Source organism: Neolamprologus brichardi, chromosome 2 (assembly GCF_056152115.1).
Source record: "Neolamprologus brichardi isolate AB-2024 chromosome 2, ASM5615211v1, whole genome shotgun sequence".
Lineage (NCBI taxonomy): Eukaryota > Metazoa > Chordata > Actinopteri > Cichliformes > Cichlidae > Neolamprologus > Neolamprologus brichardi.
The window spans coordinates 19,034,690-19,058,901 of NC_142105.1; the positions used below are offsets into that span (position 1 = coordinate 19,034,690).

At 40.8% G+C, this 24,212-nt stretch overlaps 2 protein-coding genes and 1 non-coding gene across 3 annotated transcripts; all 3 read left to right on the forward strand.

The window, feature by feature from the left end:
- The first annotated feature begins 1,821 nt into the window (after window positions 1-1,821).
- Window positions 1,822-10,849, forward strand: hprt1 (hypoxanthine phosphoribosyltransferase 1). Its single transcript, XM_006781819.3, has 9 exons — window positions 1,822-2,057; window positions 5,284-5,390; window positions 5,631-5,814; window positions 6,832-6,897; window positions 7,271-7,288; window positions 7,373-7,455; window positions 7,583-7,629; window positions 7,761-7,837; window positions 9,817-10,849. The coding sequence occupies exons 1-9, from the start codon at window positions 2,031-2,033 to the stop codon at window positions 9,862-9,864; spliced, it is 657 nt and encodes a 218-aa protein (XP_006781882.1). The 5' UTR covers window positions 1,822-2,030; the 3' UTR covers window positions 9,865-10,849.
- Window positions 10,850-13,649: 2,800 nt separating this feature from the next.
- On the forward strand, window positions 13,650-22,206 carry pabir2 (PABIR family member 2). The gene is made up of 10 exons (XM_006781817.3): window positions 13,650-14,679; window positions 14,796-14,874; window positions 14,970-15,023; window positions 15,536-15,579; window positions 15,682-15,736; window positions 16,020-16,121; window positions 17,420-17,505; window positions 17,672-17,736; window positions 20,211-20,307; window positions 20,729-22,206. Exons 1-10 carry the CDS (start codon window positions 14,555-14,557, stop codon window positions 20,865-20,867), a joined length of 846 nt encoding a protein of 281 aa, XP_006781880.1. The 5' UTR covers window positions 13,650-14,554; the 3' UTR covers window positions 20,868-22,206.
- Window positions 15,790-15,946, forward strand: LOC118455121 (small nucleolar RNA U109). The gene has a single exon (XR_004844027.1). It is a non-coding gene; the product is annotated as a small nucleolar RNA U109 (small nucleolar RNA).
- Window positions 22,207-24,212: the final 2,006 nt, after the last annotated feature.

Here is a 24,212-nt window from a genome sequence, read left to right on the forward strand (position 1 = left end):
CAGATGAAACTGAGGTTATTGTACTCGGCCCTGAAAATCTTAGAACCAGATTCTTACTCTGGATGGCATTAGCTTGGCCTCCAGTAACACTGTGAGGAACCTTGGAGTCATTTTTGACCAGGACATGTCCTTCAACGCACATATTAAACAAATATGTAAGACTGCTTTCTTCCATTTGTGCAACATCTCTAAAGTTAGAAATATCCTGTCTCAGAGTGACGCTGAAAAACTAGTTCACGCATTTATTACTTCCAGGCTGGACGACTAATTCATTATTATCAGGATGTCCTAAAAACTCCCTGAAAAGCCTTCAGTTAATCCAAAATGCTGCAGCAAGAGTCCTGACAGGGACTAGAAAGAGAGAGCAGATTTCTCCTGTTTTGGCTTCCCTTCATTGGCTTCCTGTTAAATCCAGAATTGAATTCAAAATCCTGCTCCTCACATACAAGATCTTAAATAATCAGGCCCCATCTTAATGACCTTGTAGTACCATATCACCCTATTAGAGCACTTCGCTCTCACACTGCAGGCCTACTTGTTGTTCCTAGAGTATTTAAAAGTAGAATGGGAGGGAGAGCCTTCAGTTTTCAGGCCCCTCTTCTGTGGAACCAGCTTCCAGATTGGATTCGGGAGACAGACACTATCTCTACTTTTAAGATTAGGCTTAAAACTTTCCTTTTTGCTAAAGCATATAGTTAGGGCTGGACCAGGTGTTCCTGAATCCTCCCTTAGTTATGCTGCAATAGACGTAGGCTGCCGGGGGATTCCCATGATGCATTGAGTTTTTCCTTTCCAGTCACCTCTCTCACTCACTATGTGTTAATAGACCTCTCTGCATTGAATCATATCTGTTATTAACCTCTGTCTCTCTTCCACAGCATGTTATTATCCTGTCTTCCTTCTCTCACCCCAACCGGTTGCAACAGATTGTCCCGCCCCTCCCCGAGCCTGGTTCTGCTGGAGGTTTCTTCCTGTTAAAAGGGAGTTTTTCCTTCCCACTGTTGCCAGAGTGCTTGCTCATAGGGGGTCATATGATTGTTGGGTTTTTCTCTGTACCTATGAAGTGCCTTGAGGCGACTTTTGTTGTGATTTGGCGCTATATAAATAAAATTTAATTGAATTGAAAATTGAATTATGGTTTGGAGAAGGTGGCACCGACTTAAAGACAGGAGAGTGAGCTGGCGGTGTTAAGACTTTCGTTGAGAGTGACCAGAATGCACAGCATTAGAATTTAGTACATCAGAGGCACAGCTTAGGTTGGAGGCAAAGTTAGAGAGGAAAAACTGAGGCAGTTTGGACATGTGCAGAGGAGAGATAGTGGATACACTGTACAAAGGATGCTGAAGATGGAGCTGACAAGCAGGAGGAAAAGAGGAAGACCACAGAGAAGATTATGGACTGGAGGAGACCTTGCAGAGGGCTGGTATGAGGATGCTAGAGATGGAGTGAGATGAGTGAGAGTGAGTGAGATGATCTGCTGTGGCGACCCCTAAAGGGAGCAGCCGAAAGAAGAAGATGATGAAGAAGTTAACGGTTAACACCCTGTCCTGAAGGATGATCAGCTTCGCCTAAAAAGGTAGCCTCTTTCATTAGTGCAACTTTAAGCGAGGACATTGGTTGAAGTGTGTGTGTGTGTGTGTGGGGGGGGGGGGGGGGGGGGGTGCGCAACATCGTGTATCTATGACTAATAGAATCTTCTTAAACTCGGGTTCGCTGCATTTCCACGGAGCTTTGTTCTTTGATTGGCAGCTCTCCAACAGCGATGGGAGGAGTTGACTCCTCCCCGCATTTTTCCATTTGCCCGCCGCCCTTGTGCGTACGATCACGTGCTTGCAACGGGACAGCAGCAGAGGCGCGAGCCCGGAAGAAGACAGACACCTCTGGTAGCAGCGGAGCTATCTGCTCCATGTGTACGCTGTCGCGAGGGTGAAGAGTCCGCGAGATCAAGCTGAGGATACGCTGTAGCGTTTTCTGTCTGAAGTCCGCACCTTGGAGTACACACGTTGTTAACGGCAGGGACTGACACAGACATGGCGACTTCCAGCTCCTGTGTGGTGGTAAGTTCTTCCCAAGTGAAATAAGAGACAGAAGGTGGTTGGAGGTTACCTCTGCATGCAGCCAAACACGCTGTGTGTGGGCGGGCTGTTAGCCGCAGTTATTAGATGATAGCTACCTGTGTGGACTGAGTACTCTTCACCACTCACACATCGGTAACTTTTTGTTGTATTTTACTTTATTTATTTTGCATGGATATTGTATTTAATACAGCTTGGCCTGTGGCGCTCTATAGACACGCGCTCCACATATGCCTTACGTACGTGACGCAAGCGGTGGACCCACTAACGTGCGGGTGTATGCGTCTGTCAGCAGAACCATTATACAAAATAACAAAGTGCTCGAAACGAACGAGGGGGTAAAGAAGGGGGCGTGTTAGAGCACGCGCCCTTTAAGTGTGGCTCCTAAGTAACGGTGCACGGCACTGTGTTTATGTTGGTGTAGAATAGAATAGAATTCAACTTTATTGTCATTGCACATGTCACAGGTACAGGGCAACGAAATGCAGTTTGCATCCATCCAGAAGTGCTTTAGCCATGATATAGATATATTACAATATATATTAGCTATAATATAGATATGTAAGTATATTACAGAAATGGGTCTATTGTGGTATTTCTGTAATATACTAATATGTTGGGGCGGCTTTAGACCTCTGTATAAATCTTGCTTCCACACTTGTATGAGAATGTGGTGTATTTAAACCCTTTAGGATCCCGAGTGTGCGTGCAGTTTGGTATCGGTCGGACACCATGTAAATACAGGGCCAGTACACATACCGATACTTTTTACTCGTAAAGGCAGCTGATGAAGGGGAGAGCAGTGGAGATGTCATCATTAATTTGACAATTCTAAATACATTTTAATGACAACCAAATCACTGTGATTTTTTACCTTCCATCATAAGTAATCAATGTCATAAGTAGTTCTGTTGTTTAAATGTATTATAGGCTATAAATAAATATTTTATACCCATTTCCAAATAAACAATGAATTTAGCACAAGTCAAAGTATTGATCCTTTTGTGCTAGTATCGAGCCCATACCAATACTAGTATTACTACTGACATTTGGCTCGATTTGCCCACTTCAGTCTGAAATATAAAGTAGTGATTGCATTGTGGAAAATTAAACTGGCCCAGCAATGAAATAAATTAGATTTCGCCACCAGTATGTGTGACATTACATCAAATACGTTGGTGTGGATGTCTGCGCTGCAGAGCTGATGTCACAGATGGAAAAAGTTCTCTTCTGCTTCTGGAAAAAGTAGTCCCAAGCTGTACTGAATTTTAAGCATTTTTACGAATAAAGAAAAGACACACAGATGGACTGAAATAGCCGTTAACAAAAGATAAGTAACATTTACTTTATCTTACATCATTCTCAGTCAAAATACAAGGTCCTACCTTACTGGATCTGTTAGTGTGTGTTTTGTGTTGTGCACTGTACTACAGGCTACCCTGGCCCCTACACTAGGATCAGTAAATAGATAACCGGTGTGCTGTTTTTCAGGCTGTTGCCAGCATTTTAAGCCCAGTGTACTTGTGATCCTTTCTGGGAAACAGATTTCCCAAAACATTTGCAGACACGGATAATAAAGCAAAGTGTCCATTTGGCTAAAATGTATCTTTTTACTGTGCTGTTGTCTTAATCACATTGAAAGAAAAATTGGCAAGTTGTCAAACATAGACCAATATGCAAGCACAAAGGTCATCATTCCTTTGACCACAGTGTGGATCACTGGATTTGTTTTTCTGCGTTTCGATAAATGTTGATGCTTTATAACAGCAGTTATATGAGACATAGCTTAGGTTTAAAATATTAGGTAAATGTATGTGAAAGAAGTTTGTTTCTTTTCACTGTTACCTGCTCCTTGTCCTCTATAGATAAAGGATGTTGCACCAGCAGAGTGACATTTTGCTAGTTATATTACCTTTGTTCCTGACCAGGGCTAGTCTGTAAGCACATTTCCAAATCATTGTGTGTTTACAGGGGTACGTATTTATTAAGGTGTTTCTATGACTGTTTTAGAATATCTGATAATAGTATTTGTTGCACATAATTGTGCTGTCTGCTGTCATTTTCTGAATTAGGTTTGGGCTTTAAATGTATATAGGTTTTAAAATAGCTGCCATTTCTAATCAAGAAGGAAATTATGGTTGACTAGGAGACTCCTACTGAAGGCTAGAGTACTTTTAGAGTACTGGTTTCAAGCCTGCTGCTGACTTATTTCCTGCATTTCATCCCCCCTCCTCTCTCCATACTTTCCTGTCTCTTTTCTGCACTGCCCAGTCCAAGAAAGGGTAAAATGCCCACAAATAAAGCAAATACAACTATGTTTTCTTGATTTGTTTTTCCTTGTTCCATTGTTTTTGTTTGGTATGATACATTTCTGAGTTCTTGAATATAAATACGGAGCAGGAAATGAACCGAATACGTCTTTAAAACAAACAGCAAGTCTGTGAGTAACAGCGGAACATACTCTTTCTAATCATGTGACTGTGATGACATCTGCTTTGTATCAGCCTTTATCAAGAGTTCACAAACTGACCCACATGTCAGCAGGACTAAAGGGAAAGGCTTTGTTTCAGTGTAACTGCATGTGGCACGAGAATGGGAACCGTGTTATCCAGAGTTTTGGTGCGTTCATTCCTGTATTTGATTCAAATTCTGCACAGTCCCTTTCTCAGTTTTTATCATCCCTCCCACGACTCCTCGAACTCTGTGCTGCAGCTGTCACATGATGCCAGTCATGTTGTTTGGTTTCCTGTGGTCTGCTGTTTGACCTGCAGCATAAAATGTAATTTTACAAATTACCAAGTACCTCCTTAGGGAGAGGCATACACTTCTGGAAGGAGATCAGATGGCAGTATCTTGCTGGACAAAATGTTTGTGAGGAGACCTTCAGCAGCAACAAAGGAATGATTCATTGACACTTTAATGATGTCCAAATTGGAAAACTTCCTCTTTCTGAGAATCCAGGGGTTTTTTCATGAGACGGCTCAGTGTGGCCCTAGGTGGTAAAATGAGACAGATAAACTAGTGTGGCAGCAAAATTTGTGGGAAAGTAGACTTCCATTAACCTGATCTTTCACCTTGGTTGCCCTGTGTCAGGTGAGCCCCCCCCCCCCCCCCCCTCCCTCCCTCCAATGCTCCTTGTTGGGTCCCCCCCTGAGATTTTTCTTTCAATTCTTTTGTGCTAATGTTTTTTTCTTATTATTATTTTCAGATCAGTGATGAGGAGCAGGGTTATGACTTGGACCTTTTCTGCATACCAAAGCACTATGCTGCTGACCTGGAGAGGGTCTATATCCCACATGGACTCATCTTGGACAGGTGGGTGGTCCCATTCATAGAGCTATGACTTGCCAGAGATTTCCTGCAAGTGGTGGATGAAAGTGCTCTGTTAAACCTGGATTCACTGATTAATGCAGACAAACTTACAGCAATCAGAAATATTTTAGAAACCTTTGCTTGCTGACACAAACTGAAAAGAAATGACAACTTCTGCTGACTGTTGCAGAACACTGAGGTCACTATCCTCTATTTCTTGCTCCCCAAACCGTGTGATATCAGGACTGAGAGGCTGGCCAGAGAGATCATGAAGGAAATGGGTGGACACCACATCGTGGCTCTCTGTGTGCTGAAAGGGGGCTACAAGTTTTTCGCAGACCTGCTCGACTACATCAAGGCTCTGAACAGGAACAGCGACCGCTCCATCCCAATGACGGTCGACTTCATACGCCTCAAGAGCTACTATGTAATTGATCCGTCTTATAGTTTTTCTTTAAATCACAAAGCCTCTTGGAACTTTTTTTTTCTTAGAGTATACACTTAAAAAAGTGGAAATAAACTAAAAAGTTTGGCTGATGATTAAAAGTTGCTTAAATTATAAAAGTAAAATGCAAAACAGCACAGTAGGGAAAGGATTTGGCAAATAAATGATGTTCGTATGAGGCCATGTCTCTCAGTCAGCCCACTGGGGATGCCTGGAAATATAAAGCCTGAACATCAATTAAATTATTAAAATAAAATAAATAAAAAATATGAAGTCTGTCTAGAGCAATGAAGAAACGGCATGAATGCAAAACAACCCATAAATGTTGTTTCTAATCATTTTCAGCCTCAGACTTTATGGTTTGACTTTGACCTTCTTGTTGCATCAGTCCATTTGTTTATGCACAGCTCTCTTAGGCTCCTGCCACAGCATTGCAGTCAGGTTGAGGTCTGCACTTTGACTGAGCCATTGATTTTTCTTTTTCAGCCATTCTGTTGTAGTTTTGCTGCTGTGCTTGGAATCATTGTCCCGTTGCATCATGCAAGCTTTAGCTGTCAGACAGTTGGGCTCATATTTGACTCTAGAATACTTTGGGGTACCGAAGAGTTCATGGCTGATTCAATGTAAGGTGTCCACGTCCTGTGGCTGCAAAACGAGCCTACATCATCACCCCTCCACTGATCTGGAGCCTTCCATTAAAGCCAAAACTCTCCGCTCTGGTCTTTTCTTTCCAAAGAAAATTGTTCCAGAAGCCTTGTGGTTTGTTCAGATGCCATTTTGGAAAGTTCAACCGTATTATCATGTTTTGTGAAGAGGCTTTTCAAAAACTTCTGTCTTTTTCAAACTTAAAGATTTAACATGTCAGCTGAGGGCTGTAGAGTCTGTGGAAGCGAGAAGGGTGTATCTGGTCTTTTGCACGACTCTGTGCCGCCCTGTGAAAGACTCTTTCTTGCCAGTCTGAAGGTTTCCTTTATTCTTTTCCTATGTTTGTCTGCACAGAATGACCAGTCGACGGGTGAAATCAAAGTAATCGGTGGAGACGACCTGTCTACTCTGACAGGCAAGGTAAAGACAGCTAGCTAAAACTCTACTGACATGATTAAAAATATTAAAGGCTGGTTTTACCCCCTTGTTTTTTTTCTCCAATCTGAAGTTGCTAGCAGTCAGCATGAGCAGATATTTGAAAGAAATATATCCACATTTAAGCAAAGCCATTGTTTTCATGTAATCATTTCCTAAATGTCTTACATTAATTTAAAACAGGCCTGTTTATGTGGTTGTAAGTAAAACAGCTCCCACATAGTTACAGCCTTTTGCACTGTTGCAATCATTCCCTGTGTAATCAGGAACCACAGCTCTCCTATTCAGCTCAGTTGCATTTTAAGATGACTTGTTTTTCACTTGATTAATGGCTTTTTCTTTTTTTTCTTGCACACAGAATGTCTTGATTGTGGAGGTACGTACTGATTTTCATCAGTATTAAAGTAGGTAGCTGTTATTTCCAGTAGTGCTTATCTGTGCTCCTCTTTTGTGCTTCTAGGATATTATCGACACAGGGAAGACGATGAAGACGCTATTGCAGCTCCTCAAACAGTACAATCCTAAAATGGTCAAAGTAGCGAGGTAATTCATGGCTTCACTGAACTGCTGGAGTTTTACTGGAAAGCTGTTTCAGACTGGTATGTTTCAGGCTGAGGGGTTTTAAGCAGCTATAGCAGATTTTGATCGTCTTTTTGGTTTGTGTCTTCAGTTTGCTGGTGAAGAGAACACCAAGAAGTGTTGGCTACCGACCAGATTGTGAGTTGATTATTTGTAACTTGTGAATTCCTAACAGACTTTGGTTAAAGTTCAGCTCATAGAACAGTTTTTTAAACTGCAACAATGAAGATGTAAGAAAAGCTTCACTTGTTCTTTTCTTTTTCTCCCAGATGTAGGATTTGAGGTCCCTGACAAATTTGTGGTGGGTTATGCGCTAGACTACAACGAGTACTTTAGAGATCTAAACGTAAGTATTTGAAACAGATAAACAGTATCGTGCAAAAGTCTTGAGCCCTCTAATATTTCATTTCTTTTGCTTCCAAGCCTTTTAGACTTTATTGTAAGTTTTTAAAATGGTCTTGGGCCACAGTTCTCCAGGTTTTCTGAAGGTCTCTCAAAGATTTTCTTTAGACATTGGCTTCTTTTTCACTCATTTTCATTCCAGAGGTTGTCTTTAGACACTTTGTTACTAGCAGCCTGTCTCAAAAGGTATTCATTAACAGTTTGACCCAGTTTAACCAGCCATTTAACACTAACCTATGAATAAATCAAGCATAAAAATGCACCCAACTCAAGGGATGAACCAGTGCTGACTCTTCACATTGCAGGCAACTTGGCAAAGAACTGATTTTAAATTATATCTTTAGGGGAACCTGTCGCAGAAACACCTGACACATTTTACCTTACCAAACAAAACGGGAACAAAACAAATATCAGTTTTGTTCTTATATCAGTTTCAAGTGTTTGTCTTTTCCACTTGTCTTTATAATTTTCTTCATAACTGCCTCGGCCCTGTGCTCATACTGAGGCCGCTGGCTTGTGGCTGGCTCTGAGTTCTGGATGGTTTGAGCTTTAGGCACTTTGACTTTGTCAGATTCTTTAAAATGTCCACGTTCAGCTGGGTGATTTTAAATGTATTATTGGGTTTGTTATGAATTCTATTGATGCTTTTGTTTCAATTGATCTCACAGTGAAGAGCTTAAGCAACATATTAGCATGTGGCTGTAAGAGTGTGCACAACTATTTCCTAGCACCACTGTGTGGGCGTGTGTGTTGTACATACACGAAACAGATCATCTGGTAGTCAGATCTGACCGGCCTGTCAGGGTCAAGAACTGATTCCAGTTCCCAGGCAGTTCATCCATCTATCCGTCCACTGTCCTTTTCAGGGTCGCGGGGGGTGTTGGAGCCTATCCCAGCTGTCATAGGGCGAGAGGCAGGGTACACCCTGGGCAGGTCGCCAGTCTGTTGCATGGCTAACACAGAGAGACAGACAACCATTCGTGCTCACATTCACTCCCGCATTCACACCTGTGGGCAATTTAGACTAATCAATTAACCTATCCCCACAAACTGCATGTCTTTGGACGGTGGGAGGAAGCCGGAGTGCCCGGAGGGAACCCACACAAACACGGGGAGAACAACTCCACACAGAAAGACTCCGGCCTGATGGTGGAATTGAACTCGGGACCTTCTTGCTGTGCGGCAACAGTGCTAACCACCGTGCTGCCCAGTTCCCAGGCAGTTGATCTGTTGATCTGTATATTGAAAAGGTCGCTCCGTGGCTCAGGGGGATGGGAACCTGTAACCGGAAGGTCACCGGTTTGATCCCCGGGCTCTCTGTCCTGGTCGTTGTGTCCTTGGGCAAGACACTCTACCCTACTGGTGATGGCCAGAGGGTCCGATGGCGCGATATGGCAGCCTCGCTTCTGTCAGTCTGCCCCAGGGCAGCTGTGGCTACAACTGTAGCTGCCTCCACCAGTGTGTGAATGTGAGAGTGAATGAATAGTGGAATTGTAAAGCGCTTTGGGTGTCTTGAAAAGTGCTATATAAATCTAATCTATGGCTCAGGAGGATGGGAAACTGATGGACATTATTATGAACATAGAAAAGTAGTGTCAGATTTTGATCCAGTATATAATACCAAGAATGGCTTAACTTTTCAGCATAAGAACTCAGGCTGTGTGGAAGAACAAACGTGGTCATAACAAATATTGACTTTCAAGTTTGTTGCATTTGTACAAACTCTGTTTTTGCTCTCTGTATTGTAGTTCCATTTCTGTTTTCGTTTCTGTCAATCGCTACAGCCGTGTCCTAATTTCCTAGCAAAATATAAGAAGTGGCTTAAGACTTTTTCCTAGTACTGTAACTCATATTTTAAAACTATTTCTCTTTATACATCTCTGACAGAATTAAGTGTATTTTTTCTTTTCTTTTCTGTTCCAGCATATCTGCGTCATTAGTGAAACAGGGAAGGAGAAGTACAAAGCATGAAGAGCACCTCGTAACAGTTTTCAACATTTGGTTATTTCATTTCCATTTAGCATTGATGTTATATTTCATTGCTTTGTATTGTGTCATGAGAATATAATCGGCTTACTCAGGGTCCCTGAGGATACACCCAATGTGATAATCCCGTGTTTGTGTTTGAATCACCACGCATGGACATGCAAAGGTTTAAATTTTTTGAATTCAATTGCTTGAGAAAGAATCACGTCTGGGTTTAATAGAATGGATCCCAGCTTCACCTCGAATTAGAATATTGCTTTTATGGTCCCCACTTTTATTCCTTTTTTATTTTTTAATTGCGAGCATTTTAAGGAAATGCTGCTAGCTTCAAGTGCAGTCGCGTAATTGTGCTGCCATAAGATTTACAACCTCCTCTTTCATATTTTGTATTTTGTGTAAAATGATTGTTGTTATTATTATTATTATTATTATTATTAATAATATTATTATTTTGTGTTTGTGTAATTCTACCTGAAACTATTAAAATGTGCTTGTTTTTTTTTTTTATGGGACACCTTAAGAGGAAGTTAAATTTTATTGAAGTGTGTGTATATTTTGGAAGAATACTTCACTTTTCTACGGTACTGTGTTTTGTAACGCTGAAGAAACATTAGGTAGAAAAGTAAATTGCTGCTGTCCCTGATTAAATTATGTAGACATTGGTAAACCTGAGAAGAAATGTATGAAAATGAATGAAATCAAAGCTTTAGAGACATGCACTTCCTTTGTGTAACATAAAAGGTGATCCTTTTAACGCTGCAGATATTCAATCACAAATTGTTAATGGTTAAGAATCTTTCATTTGAATATTTGAAATTCCTAATCTGTATCTACATATGTTTTATTCACACATAATTTAATTAAAGGCCCCTTTTTAAAAAAATATCCTTTTTGTTTGCAGTTTCGCTAAATTGAATGTTCTGTAATCGTCAGTGTTGCAGCACCAGCCATTAAATTTTTCCACACCAAACCTGAAAGAAAGTTTTTCATTTTACTGTTACAGCAAGTTATCGATATATTGAAATTCGAAGTGCCAAAAAATATAAATAGTGACAGAGACAGAATGATGCTGCCAAGATTTGGTCTTCCATCTTTGCTCATTAAGATCATGAACATTTGAGCTCCTGTTGTCTGATCTTCATTTGGAAATTGAAGCTAACATTGGGGGATAATTATTTGGTCCCCTGATGATTTGTAAGATTTTTAAGTTTGCTCTCTTCTGTAATTTTATAGCAGTTGCATTTTAATGGAGAGAGACAGAATATTAACCAAATATCCAGAAAAAAACCAACACATTACCTAAAAGTCATACACTGGTTTCCATGTCACTGAGTGAAATAAGCATTTGATCCCTAAGCAAAAGATGACTCAGTATTTGGTGGAGAAACCCTTGTTGCCAAGCGCAGCAGTAAGACGTTTGCACACAGGAAGGATTTTGGTCCACTCTTTACAGAAACTAAATCCTTTATATTTCTTGGCTGCTGCCTGGCAACTTGAAGCTTCAGCTCCCTCTGCAGATTTTCATTAGACTGAGGTCTGGAGACTGGATAGGCCACTTCATGACCATAATGTGCTTCTTCTTTAGCTACGTCTTTGTTGCCTCTGGCTTGTTTTTGGTCAGTGTTGCGCTGGAAGACCCATCCACGACCCATCTTCAGGTGTTGTGGCTGAGGGAAGAAGGACTTGGTCCAGGATTTAACGGTACATGTCTCTGTCCACTGGCCCCTCTTGTACTCTTACTAGAAAAACAACCCCAAAGCATCATGTTCCCACCTCTGTGCTTGACTGTGAGGATGGTGTTCTTTGGGTCAAACTCAGCATTTCTCTTCCTCCAAAACACAGTGGGACAAGTTGATGCCAAAGAGCTTGATTATGGTTTCATCTAAATGCAGCACTTTGTTTCAAACCTCTGAATCATTTAAATGTTCACTAGAAAGCTTAAAACCGACGTATACATGTGTCTTCTTGAGCAAGGGAACTGTGTGGGCACTGCAAGATTTCAGCACATTACTGCGTAGTGTGTTACCAACGGTTCTCTTGGTGTCTGTGGTCCCAACTGCCTTCAGATCATTAACAAGCTCTTCCTGTGTAGTTTTGGGCCAATTCACCACCCTTCACATGATCATCTTGATCTTGGGAGCCCCAGATGAAGAGCGATATAGGGTCATGTGATACTTATTCAATTCTCAAATAATCTCACCAACAGTTATCACCTTCTCACTAAGACTTTATGGTGTTGTAGCCCATTCCAGCCTTGTACAGGTCTACAATCTTTTCCCTGACGTCCTTTGACAGTCTTGCCCATGATAGTGGAGAGACTTCAAACAATCAATCTTTAGGAGGCAGAATTCTTGCTTGGTTGGAGAACATCAAATACTTATTTGTGACACTGAGTGACATGCAACTCAATTCATAACTTGTTTGTTCATATTCTGTCTCTCGCCATTAAAATGAAAGGTCCCATCATAGCTGTCATGGGGCAAGAGATGGGGTATGCTCTGAAAATGTATCCAGTGCATCAAAGGACGAAGAGAAAGACATTTTACCTAGAGCAAACATGCATGTCTTTACATCGACGTAACTTTGTGCCGAACACTGTGGGAGGTCAAGATCTCTGCCTAAGTAAATAAATAAACCTGGGTAAATTCCCAGATCATTAAACATGCAACTATTTTGCTGGTAATACCTGAAATGAGTAAAGAAAATCAACAGCCTATTTATGTATTTATGCAAGATAATTCATCATTTTATTGAGGGGGTTATATTGGTTGGGTCTGATAAATTGGGGGGGGGGGGGGGGGGGGGGGTCATAACTCCCCTGGACATTACACCTCGGTGTCTTTAGACTGTGGGGGGAAGCCTACACAGGAAGGCTCCAGCTAACCAGCAACCTTCTTGCTCTGAGGCAAGAGTGCCAACCACTAATTAATAATTACTGTGGTTTTTAATTTGTGCTGTTGATGAAAAGCCACTCATGTTTGCAGATGCACCGCTCACATTTGTTTTCATACTGACTGGATGTTATTTTAACTCTAGGCACTAGATTATATTCCAGTTTCATGTGTCAAGCCTAATGGAAACTGTATGTTTCCTCTTACCTCAAACTGAGACTAATCTTAACCATAACCAGCTGTGTTTCATGATGCTTATCAAGACCCAGCCTTAAATTAACCACTTTTCTCTGCCTAGTTTGCCTTCTCACTGCAAGCTTCACTTTACTTATGACCACAAAACTGGCACCATAATATACATGGTTATCTGCTGGTAGTAACCCGTGAAAACAGTAAGGACAGTCCATCCTGTACAGGGCCTCTTGTCGTTGTCTCAAGACCTGTTGAGGTGTTTGTTTTGCAGTACATTTTTACTGCCGTAAAACCTTACTGAAATCTTTTAGCCATAATCATATTATAGATCTGAAAAAAGTGTCCTTACAGAAAACATTAAGACTATACTTCATAAATTGTATGCCATTCTTTTTCAATTAATCTTTAATGCTCACAAGGAAGGATATAAACAATATCCGGAGTAAGACAAACATAGCAGTCTCTGACAAACTATCGCGTCGTTAGCCGTCTTTGTGTGCCAGAGTAAATTTTGATTTCTTTGTGGAACTGGTGAATACCGGGGCTTGCCGTGAAATCGTTTGCATGTATGGAAATTGGAGGGGAACAAACGCACGGATGGAGCACAATACTTTCCGCCTGAGCACGCCGGCTAATGGAGCGCTTTTATTGGACAGGCCTGCTAACGCTAAAAAAGGGGGCGTGAACTTCGCTGCTAGCTTTTCGCTCTTGTGTGATCATCTGGGGGATCTGGTTCATTCTTGGCGGTGCCCAGCAGAAGCGTTTATTTTTTTGATAGTCTGTGGACAATATTTCAAGCTGACACGGATTAATTCGTCTTGCGTGCAGTTGTAGCTGCCGGGCTGATGGACAAAACGTGAAGTGAGACGGTGACCCGGCCTCTCTCTTTCTGAAAATGGCATTGTGGTTAACTTAGCTAGTTAGCTTATCGGGCTAGGTAGCTGGACTCTTGTTGTCGCTGAGCCAACTGGCTTCCATTAGCTAGCTGTGCGGTGTTAGCTACAGGGTAGGCTGATGAGCATCACTACATGTAGCTCGGCTATTTTAATGTCGTTTGTAGTAGACTGAAAGACGAGCGTTCAGTTGGTGGACAGAGCGACCATTTGGCTAGTTTAACTACGGCTAGCTCATTTAAGGCGCTAACATGCAGCGGTAGTTTGGATCCACTCGTCACAAACTGCTGCCTTGCACCAGCAGACCAACTATTAGTAGGCATTGTGCGGTGTGTATAGCCATGGCTCTCTAACAATCCATCAGGAAAGTTGGTGACCGGTTACAGACAGGGTTGATGAGGGGCAGCTTCGGTGAACACACGGCTGCTTTGTGGACTGGACGCCGTTATGGTACATATACAGCGTTAGTTTGCTTCAGCACCGGAGTCACCCTGGGCACGGGGCCTTGCAGATTGCCGAGAGTTACCTACACTGTGTTGGCTTGTCTTAGGTGAGCTCAACTGCCTGTTTACTCATATTGCTTCAAGAACATGTAAAGTTTGCACAGGTTGAAGATCAGTAATGTAACTTTACTGAGTCGGTTCGCCATTTTAAGTTGCTGAATCGGTGAGGGGTGGTGGTGAAGCGTTGTTTAGCGAAATGAACAGCTCAGGAGTCATGCCACAAGAAAAGATGGAACTGGATCTGGAAATCCCAGCTTCCATAGTTCCAAGCGATGGACACCTGAGAAGATCCAACAGTGCACCCATGATAAATGGATTAAGGTAGGGAAATCTGACTTTAATTTACTGCAAAGTTAACTCTTTCCTTATTCACACATTGAAATAAGTTCATTTGCATTGACATGATGGTTAAAGGTGTTCATAATTCGTCTTTGCAGTGATAACTCCCAGGTGTTCCAGAAGGAGGTCCTACGGTGCCGGAGAAATAGCACTACAGTTGTGAACAGGCCCAACATGGTACAGTGGTTCATAAACACATACTGACTTGATTGAGATGCCTGAGTTACTGTGATGAGTGTTTACTCATTATCAGCCATGTCCTCCTTTTACAGGTTCCTTCATCGCCCATTCGGGTCCCGAGTACCAGACTTCATCAAATTAAACAAGTAAGGAATTGAGGTGGTTGCAGTAAAAGTAATTCCTGTGGAAGTTGAGCTCTTCAGACCAATGTCTACGTCGGCTGTAGTAAGAGACATGCAAGAGCAACCTCTTTAGGCATTCACAGGGTCCTTGATCTTAACAAGCTGATCAACTATTAGCATCACACTCCTGCAGGGCAAGTCTTGATTTCCATAAGAAAACACATGGGTGTTGGTGGTGGGGAGTGGTTCAGTTGTAGCATCTGAGATAAGACTGAGCCTGAAATGGGCTTGTTAATCTTGTACTGTGAACTGAAGCGCTTCTTCTTGGCCCCCATCAAAAAAAGATGTCTTTCTCTCTCTCTGCCATATTTAATAATATTTTAATAAGAGTACATATCATTTTTATCCAGGGGGAAAACGTAATGGGTCCACTTTAAAGAACATAACTCAGAAAAGTTCAAATGATGTGATGGTAGCTAATGTGATTTTTTTTTTTTTTTTTTTTTAACCTTTGGGTCTCTTTTGTTCTCTTGTAGGAAGAGGGCATAGATGTGATGAACAGAGAAACCGCACATGAACGGTAAGCTATCCATTTATACACACAGTGTTTGAATGAGGAGATCTGCTGTGTTGTTGGTGACAGGCTGATGACTCCATGTTCTGATTGTTGTTGTGCACTCAGGGAAGTTCAAGCTGCTATGCAGATGAGCCATTCTTGGGAGGAAAGCCTTAGTCTGGTAAAAACTCTGTCCCATATATGTTGCTGATTATGTTCTGCTGACGGGCAGTTTTGCATGTTTTGGCTCCTGGCCTTTCTTGGTCTCTCTTTGTTACTATAGAGAGGACAAGTAGAAACATGCTAGAGTAACGCTGAAATAACTGGGAGTTAACAGGGCCACCAGTCTCTAAAGGTCAGGCTGAGTTGGTAGTATAATACTCCCACACTTGCAGTGTTGTTATTATTGGACCAAAGGATGCTGTAAATACACGGTGAACTGTGAAATCTTTAATGTTTTTTAGAGTGACAATGATTTGGAAAAGCCTGTATCTTCATCTCCAAAGCGAATCGACTTTGTGCCTGTGTCTCCAGCCCCGTCCCCAACAAGAGGAATAGGAAAAAAGGTACGTCTGACATTAACTGTGGTTAGAGTCACACAGTTATCGCATTATAGTTTCATTAACTAGATCTAGTTACTTACTATAACCCAGTTGACTAATAATTTAATTATGTGCAGCCTGCAGGGAACAGTTGGCTGCAGTGAAGCAGGAGCTTCTTAGGCCTTTAGCCTTTTTCCACTAGTACCTGTTTGGCTCAGCACAGCTCAACTCCGTTTGTAGGTTTTCCATTATGAGGTAGTGCCTGGTAAAAAGAGCCGATGCGATCCGGAAATGTGACGCCAGCAGACTGCATTCACAGATTGGCTAGTCAGTGGCATCACTTGATGAGTCGTGAGAGGGTCTCCTTTGTGAAAATCAAAACGTCCCTCTTTTAAACCCAGCAACGAGCGTGATGGCCAGAAAAAACACTGTGATCCCAGAGTCTGGCAAAAAGCTGTAGACCGAGTGGCAGATGTACCATCGCCTCAACATGCTGTGGTGTTCATGACTCATACACATGACTTCACGGGACTTTCGGCTGCATTGCTTTAACAACCTCATGCACATCAGGTGTTACCGGCTTGTAGTGAAAACCAACCCAAGTCGAGCCAAATTAGGTACTAGTGAAAAAAGGCTTTTAGTTTGCTGCAGCTCCAAGATGCAACTTTTTCTCTTAAGAGATTCATTCGGCTTATTTCCAGCTCCACAAAACAATTTATATTTTTATATTAGCACTACACTTTAATGTCTCCATGGTCTGAAACAAACAATTCTTGCTCCTCTTCCTTTATTTGTCCCCCTCCTGAGGTGACCACGTAAAACGATCTAAAACGGAGTATTTGGAGCAGTCTGAAGTTGGTGTTTGTCTCATAAGGATTATTAACATCTGAGAGAGAATTCTACAACAGCAAAGATGACGATAGAAGTTTAATTTTCAGGGTTTTTAAATCCTTATTTTGAGGCAAAGTCTTAAAACTATCAGTGTCTTACTGACCAAACAAATACTCCAATGATAGTTGCAAAGTGGTATGTCTTACTTCATAATGGGCCCACTTTAATTATTGTTTCATGTTAGATTTTGTATCTAGAAGCCAATATTTATTTATTTTTATTTTTTTTGTCTAAATTCTTTTGGTACAAAAAAGTCAGATGTTTTTGAGAGGTTTATTTACCCCTTTTGACATTTAACATATAAGGAACTCTAAAATATTAGAACAAAAAGATGACGATTAAGCAGTAATTTTGCAGCACTTGAATGTTATCAGTTGCAGATTTATCTAATGCATTGTCTATGTTTTCTGCTCTCCCCCTCTTACAAGCAGCAGTGTTTCTCTCCTTCACTACAAATTCTGGTGAGCAGCAATGGTCTCACTCCCAGCCCAATACCCAGCCCAACACGGCGATTTGGGTGAGTACCATTCTTTTGAGCTGTCACAGCTTAAAGTTAAAGAGTTAAAATCTGTCAATTACAGACTTTGCACAATTATGTTTGCAACTTCAGCTCATGCCCACAGTTTGTTGCTGTATTTCCAAATGTATTGATTTTAATTGTTCCTGTTTTCTGTCTTGTTCAGTCGGCGGAGTCAAAGTCCGATCAACTGCATCAGAGCCAGCATACTTGGCCCAATAAAACGCAAAGGTGAGTCGTGCTTTAGACATGCTTTCAATGCTCTGTGTAAGGGAGGCTTTGCACATTAACGCAGCAGCAAACAGACACACTCCCTCTGAGTGTGTTGCAATCAGACCTACCTCTGCTCTCTGTTTTGGTAGTCGATTTAAGTGTATGTACATCCTGGCATTTGTAACCTCTGACCCTCTGTGTTTATACGGAGATTATGAGATTGACCTCCCACTCAAAACAGAGGAGCTGTAATCGCATCAGTTTGCTGGTGGTGTCCTAAAACAAACTTTAGCTACCATAAGCATATTTTACTTTGTTTTTAGGGTTTAGGTGTCAGTCCTCTGACTTGTCTGGTGTAACCTCTGCACATTGTTCTTGCTGTGGGATCAGGGGCCACTTTATTTTACAACACCTTGCTGAGGGAGGAGTTAATCATGGCCAAGGTGTTCATCTGTTTTGACTTGAGAGACTGGTGCTCACATCCAGTGATTAATGCCTGATTTAGACTTATTTAGGAAATCTACATCATAACCAGAAAGTGGTTTTAACTCAATAGGCTGTGACCTTCCACACCATTCAGTCTACGTGAGATTACTCTGAAAGGTCACAGCGAAGGGTTAAAAAGGGTTTCTGATCATGATGTAGATTTCTTTTATGGTTGGAACTAGGGTTGGATGATTTGATCTATAGTCCCTCCATTATGGCAGCACTATCCACCCTCTATAAAGCACAATGTGCCAAAAAATTCCCCCAAAAAGCAAAAAACTGGTGAGTGGGCTCATTAAGTTCCAGTTTCTAAACCATCATGCAGTCAGAAGTATCCTGTTAGTGTCTTCTGTCATATAATGATGATCGATTTGAAAGTCTGGGCATGAACCTGTGTGCCCTCGGACTTATGTGTTGAAAGTGTTGGTTATGGGAGGGATGTGGATGTGAACATGTAACTTGAATCTGATAATGTTTAATTTAATGCATCAAAGGGGAAATGAGGTGAAAGTCGTCTTGATTGGTGAGCTCTGATGTCAATCATCACTGTTCGTAGACTACAGGACAAATGTTGTGGAAATGAGTCTTCGGTGGTCATTATATTGATGAAGTTAATTTATTAAGCGCTGTGGTGCAGAAAATGCTTGTTAGGCTGGTAGGGCTGTGCGATATGACCAAAATCTCATAATCCGATATGAGACATTTATCGTCCTGACAACAAAATATATCACAAAATTTGTACATTTTCTGTAAATTCTGTGAATCTCGGGCAACTCAACTTGGTTAAAGTGTTTTCAGCTGGGCGTCGTGTACCTGGAGTCGAGGCACGGCCGCAATTTTCATTGAGTATTTATTACACGGCGTGCTGCGGGGAAACGCCTGTTCTAAGGTTTATTTTTTTTAGTACCTGACGGCTCTTTTGTGTGATTCAGTTTTATTTTGAAAAATCTGAACAGGATCTTCAATTTAATTATGAAAGGTTTATGTGGGGAAATAAACAAGTGGACGGCGGAGCAACGCAATGATTTTACCGTTGTTGCTGCTAATGACAACGCTTAAAAACAGCCACTTGTCCATCTGTAGTGTGGTTATATTAAATATAAGAGAGAACTTCAAGAAATTCTAGTGACCATCAAAACAATTAAAAAAAGAATAGTTTAGTTTGCGATACCACAAAACAAACAATAGTGTAATTTGAAACATAGATGTTTCATCTGATGTATCTCGTTATAGAGAACAGCCCAATAAGGCTGGACATGCCAGCCGATGTTATACATCAGATTCAAAATATTTTCCAAACAGACTTGATGATGTTGTGCTTGTGCCATATCTGTGGTTAAACAGTATCTATAATGGTTCATGAAAATAAAGATTCTTGGAAGAAAAACATTTGACTTGTGATCTGGACACTAAATGTTAATGCCACACAACTCGGTTTGGTTACATGTCTGACGAGCAGTCTCAACTCAAAGTCTCAGTCTGAGTCATCTGAAATCAACCTGCTCGTCAGTCAACAGACTGACTGCATGTTATTTCTAAATGGAGTAAATCAGTGTGAGAATATTAAATCATTCTAACCTGATTGTTTTAAACTGAAATAACATTATATGAGAGGGTAACGAGTGTCACAACCGGCTCAGGCTGGTTGTTGCTGCTGCCATTGACCGATGCTGTAGCCAGTAAATGTGTGCCTGTGTATACACACAGACGGGTAAAGTAGAGTAAACCTATTGCAATATGCAAATTCTGAGAGGTTCACATTTGAAGCCTTAATCATTAAACATGACATTTGTTTTGATTTTGTGTGTGTGCGTGTGTACTTTGTGGTCCTCTGTTGACAAAACTCTGCCACGCTGCAGATTGAACGTGCTGTTAATCAGTATGGACGTGACTAGGTAAAAGTTCACCAAGTGTAAACTTTGCCTGTTCATCTGCCTGGCTCTTTTGTGAATAGTCGCACAGCTCATGTGTCAATTTCTAAATGTTGGACGCCTTTTACTCTGCAGGTGAGATGGAAACGGAGAGTCAACCCAAGAGGCTCTTCCAGGGCACCACCACCATGCTGTCCTCGGATGTCTCCAACCTGTCAGATCTCAGCTCCTGGTAAGTAACTCTCAGGCCCATCAACAAATAAGAAGCTGCTTAGATAATGATGAGCTTTTGAGTGCTGAGGCAGGTAGGCAGACACACTGGCTGTAAAAGCCAAGCTTGACTACTAGTCACCATCTCGTAAATGGAAAAACAAGGAAACCCCTACATGACGAGGATTTGAGTAATTAATAGGGGATTTTATTGTGCCTTGTTGATCCTGATCGGAATCAAATGGCAGTCACCTCACTGGCAGCAGTTTTATTTAAGAACTATTTACTTCCCATAGAAATCGAAGTATATTGATTCTGGGGCGATTCTGTCTCATAGTTGAGTCGGTGTGAGTGCTGACATTTGGGATTTTGAGCAGTGCATTCATTCAGGGTGAATTAGTTATGCAAGCTTTTCTGAAGACTACCTTTTTCTTTCCTCTCAGTCACTCTCCAGATTTACTGGATGGAAGCCTCAGCAGCGTGGGCTCCTCCACCGACTCGCCAGGCAAAATGGAGGGAGTGTCTCCTTCCTCGTCCAGCAACTCACCCTTTGCTTCTCTCCAGGATTTGTCTCCCAAATGAGCATGGGATATCTAAGACTTTGGAAAAAAAAAAAAGAGTGGAAAAGACTTCTCTCCAGGGAACCGGTTTCCTTTTCAGACCCTTCACATCGCCAACTACATTTCCTTCAAGTGGAGTTTTCCCCACACTTTCTTCTGACTGGCTGTTTTTATGGCTACCTTTTATGGAGGGTCTCGATTTTAAGGAGACTACAGCCATGGATGTATTTGTGTAAGAGGTAATCCTAGTAAAACTAGGACTGAGGGAAGTCGCTGTGCGCACCAGCTGCTAATTGATCTTGGATGGTGCCAGCCTTCGTAGGGATACTAATAAGTGGCTGTTGTATAAATCTGTCCTGCCAGTTCCCCTCACCAGAGAGAGAGACATTGAGCACTGGACATATAAAGACTACTTGGATGTGTGTATTTCCCTGTTTTTGTGCTGGAAAATGTCTGGCCCACTAGCCTTGGTGTGCGCACAGTCTGCAGATTTTGTAAGAAAAGATTTAACTTATTGTTTTCCTGCTGCCTGAGCAGATATTCTAAATATTTTATGGTATAGGCTGTGAACTGTGGTGTTTGCATTTTTTTTTTTTTCTTCCCTCCCCTTCAGCTCCAAAAAAAAAATGATTTGCTGCTACTTTAATTGGTAATTCTGAGCAATTAACGCACCCAGTGGTAAATCATGATCATTCCTGGTAGTCTCAACACTAAAAGTTCCTGTGTTCTTACCAGGATGATTTTTGTAGATAAAAGTATGAAAATATGACTTCTTTTTTTCCCCTTGTTCCTTCTGGCAAAGTGTTCTTATTTATGGACAACACATTTGTTATAAAATTGGATTGTGGTAGCGTTCTATCTGCAGTAAACCATCTGTGCTGTCATTTACACCAAATCAAGTGACTGCTGGAACACGAGGCAAAAAACAGCACCATCACATTGTGAGTAAAGAGACTGCTCTTTCTGCTGTGGTTACACTTCTTTCTTCTTTTTTTTTTTTTTTTTTTTTTTTCTTCAACACGTATTGCACAGGATGCTTGGTCCTGTAGTGTTTCAGCCTGTGTGAGTCTTAAGCAGGAAACAACTAAATTTGAAGAAGAAAAAAGTCTGACTACAATATGTAGAGGTTAAAGCCTGCACTGTGATATTTGCACCTAAATTTGGTTTCATTTGTCCTGACCCCAGTGTTCATATCCATCCATATAACTTGATACTTCCAAACCCCTCTGTGGCTCTGTAACCTTAAATGTTTATGTACAAAAAGGAAGTGATTGTAAATCATTTTATGGAAGTGTGCCCTTTTAATTTAAACAAGTGTGGTTGCAGTTCACTTACTGAATGTTTTTGTTTTTCTCCCTTTTTTTTTTTCTTTTTTTTTTTTTTTTTAAATACAAATAGGAAAATGTTGGGGGTTTCTGCTCGCCTGGCTGTTTTGTTTTTGTTTGTTTTTTTCTTCTGCTCATTTTATGAAGTGTTCAGGGCATGAACTTAGCAAATGATATCTTGCCTATGCTCGTCTTTTGTGACTGCTATTGTAGCTGACATCAGGAGTAAATAAATTATTTCATTATGCTTTTGTATCGGTGTTTTCTTCTTTATTAGCGCTCACATATGGAAGACCAAAACTACCAAAATAAAAAAATTCCCGAAATATTAGTCCAATGGCAACGGAAATTGGAGTTTGTGGGGTTTTTCTCAGTTTATGACTGCCAAAAATCCAGAAAAAATAAGAAATATTTATGAATTAAATATGAATTAAAGAAATATCCAATCAAATGCACTGGATATATTTAAAAATCCATATAAAAATAATGCATGGGGAAAATGGGAAACAATAAATATTGGAAAACCAACATTATATGGAAATGGAAAAGTTTAATCTGAATGGCAAATATTCACATTTCATCAAGTACGGTAACCAGTATTTTTATAGGACATTTTGTGCATTTATTTTTACTACTTTTTTTTATTTATTTTTTTTATTGAGTCAATTATTGATTTTTCTCAGTTGTAGTACTTCATAAACCAAAACATACAAATTAAATGCGGATGCATCAAGGAGCAGGACAGTGTTACCAGTTCTTCTAGAAGTAAACGATATTGCTAAAAGTATTCACTCGTCTACCTTCACATATGAACTTGAGTGACATCTGATTCTTAATTCATAGGATTTAATGATATAGTGATAACAGCTTCAACTCTTTAGGAGTGAGTTTATGGAAATGTTTTACCATTCTCCCAGAAGCACATTTAAAAAATAAACTATTTATATAGCACTTTTCAAAAGACAGTTCAAAGTGCTTCACGTTTTTGAGGACACTGATGTTGGACGAGGAGGCTGTGTGCCTCAGCATCCACTGACACCACTCTGTGATTTTACTGTTGCTGTTGTTCCCAGTTGCTTCCACTTATACCACTAACAGTTGACTGTGGAACAGTCATGGAAATGTCCATGGAAGTGATTGGAACCCTGAATTTGCTCACAATTCAGTGATTTGGATGGGTGAGTGAATACTTTTGGGAATGTAGTGCAAGTCTCACTGCTGCTATACTTGGGATCATTTTCCTGGTGCATGACCCACTTTCAGCCAAGCTTTACCTGTCAGACAGATTGACTCTAGAATACTTTGGTATACAAAGGAGTTCATAGTTGTAACGATAGTTAGTTGGTAGTAAGGGGCCCAAAGTGTGCCAAAAACATTGCCCAACTGTTTTTAGCCAACCGATAATTATGTAGCCTAATAGTTGCACAGACATTTATCAAAATTCAGCTCAAAATGCCTCAACAGTGACATCTGCAGGCTAGAGGGGGCAGAGCCTGCATGAGTGTGGGCAGAGAAAAGGACAGCAGGAGCCTGACCTCTGCAGGATGGGATCTCTCATTTTATTTTAATGCACTTCAGTTTTTTTTCATGCTGATGCTTGTTGTACCACATGGTAACAATGTGCACAACCTAAAGTCAGTATCTGCAGTTGTGATAATAGTATCATTATTAATATATTGTTATTATTATATGTAAATGTTTGTTTATTAGAATAAGATCGAACTCTCTGAACATTATTAACTAAGAAAAGATGGCAACAGGTAATTTCCTAGTAATTAATCTATTTATTATTTGAGGCATTATGATTGTGCTGTGGTGTTTACAGGATACACGGTGGGATTCCCCTCCAGGCTTTTTAAAGGGAAGCATAAATGCTGAGATAAAATCTCCGTTTTGTTTCTCTTCGAAGGTTTTGGGAGTTCAAACTGCAAAATTTTGATGAATAAGAAGCTGAAACAAAACATCCAAGGTCCATCCATATCCTGTAGTAATTTGCAGATTTTCTTTCAAATTATGTTTATTACGTTATGTTATGTTTCAAG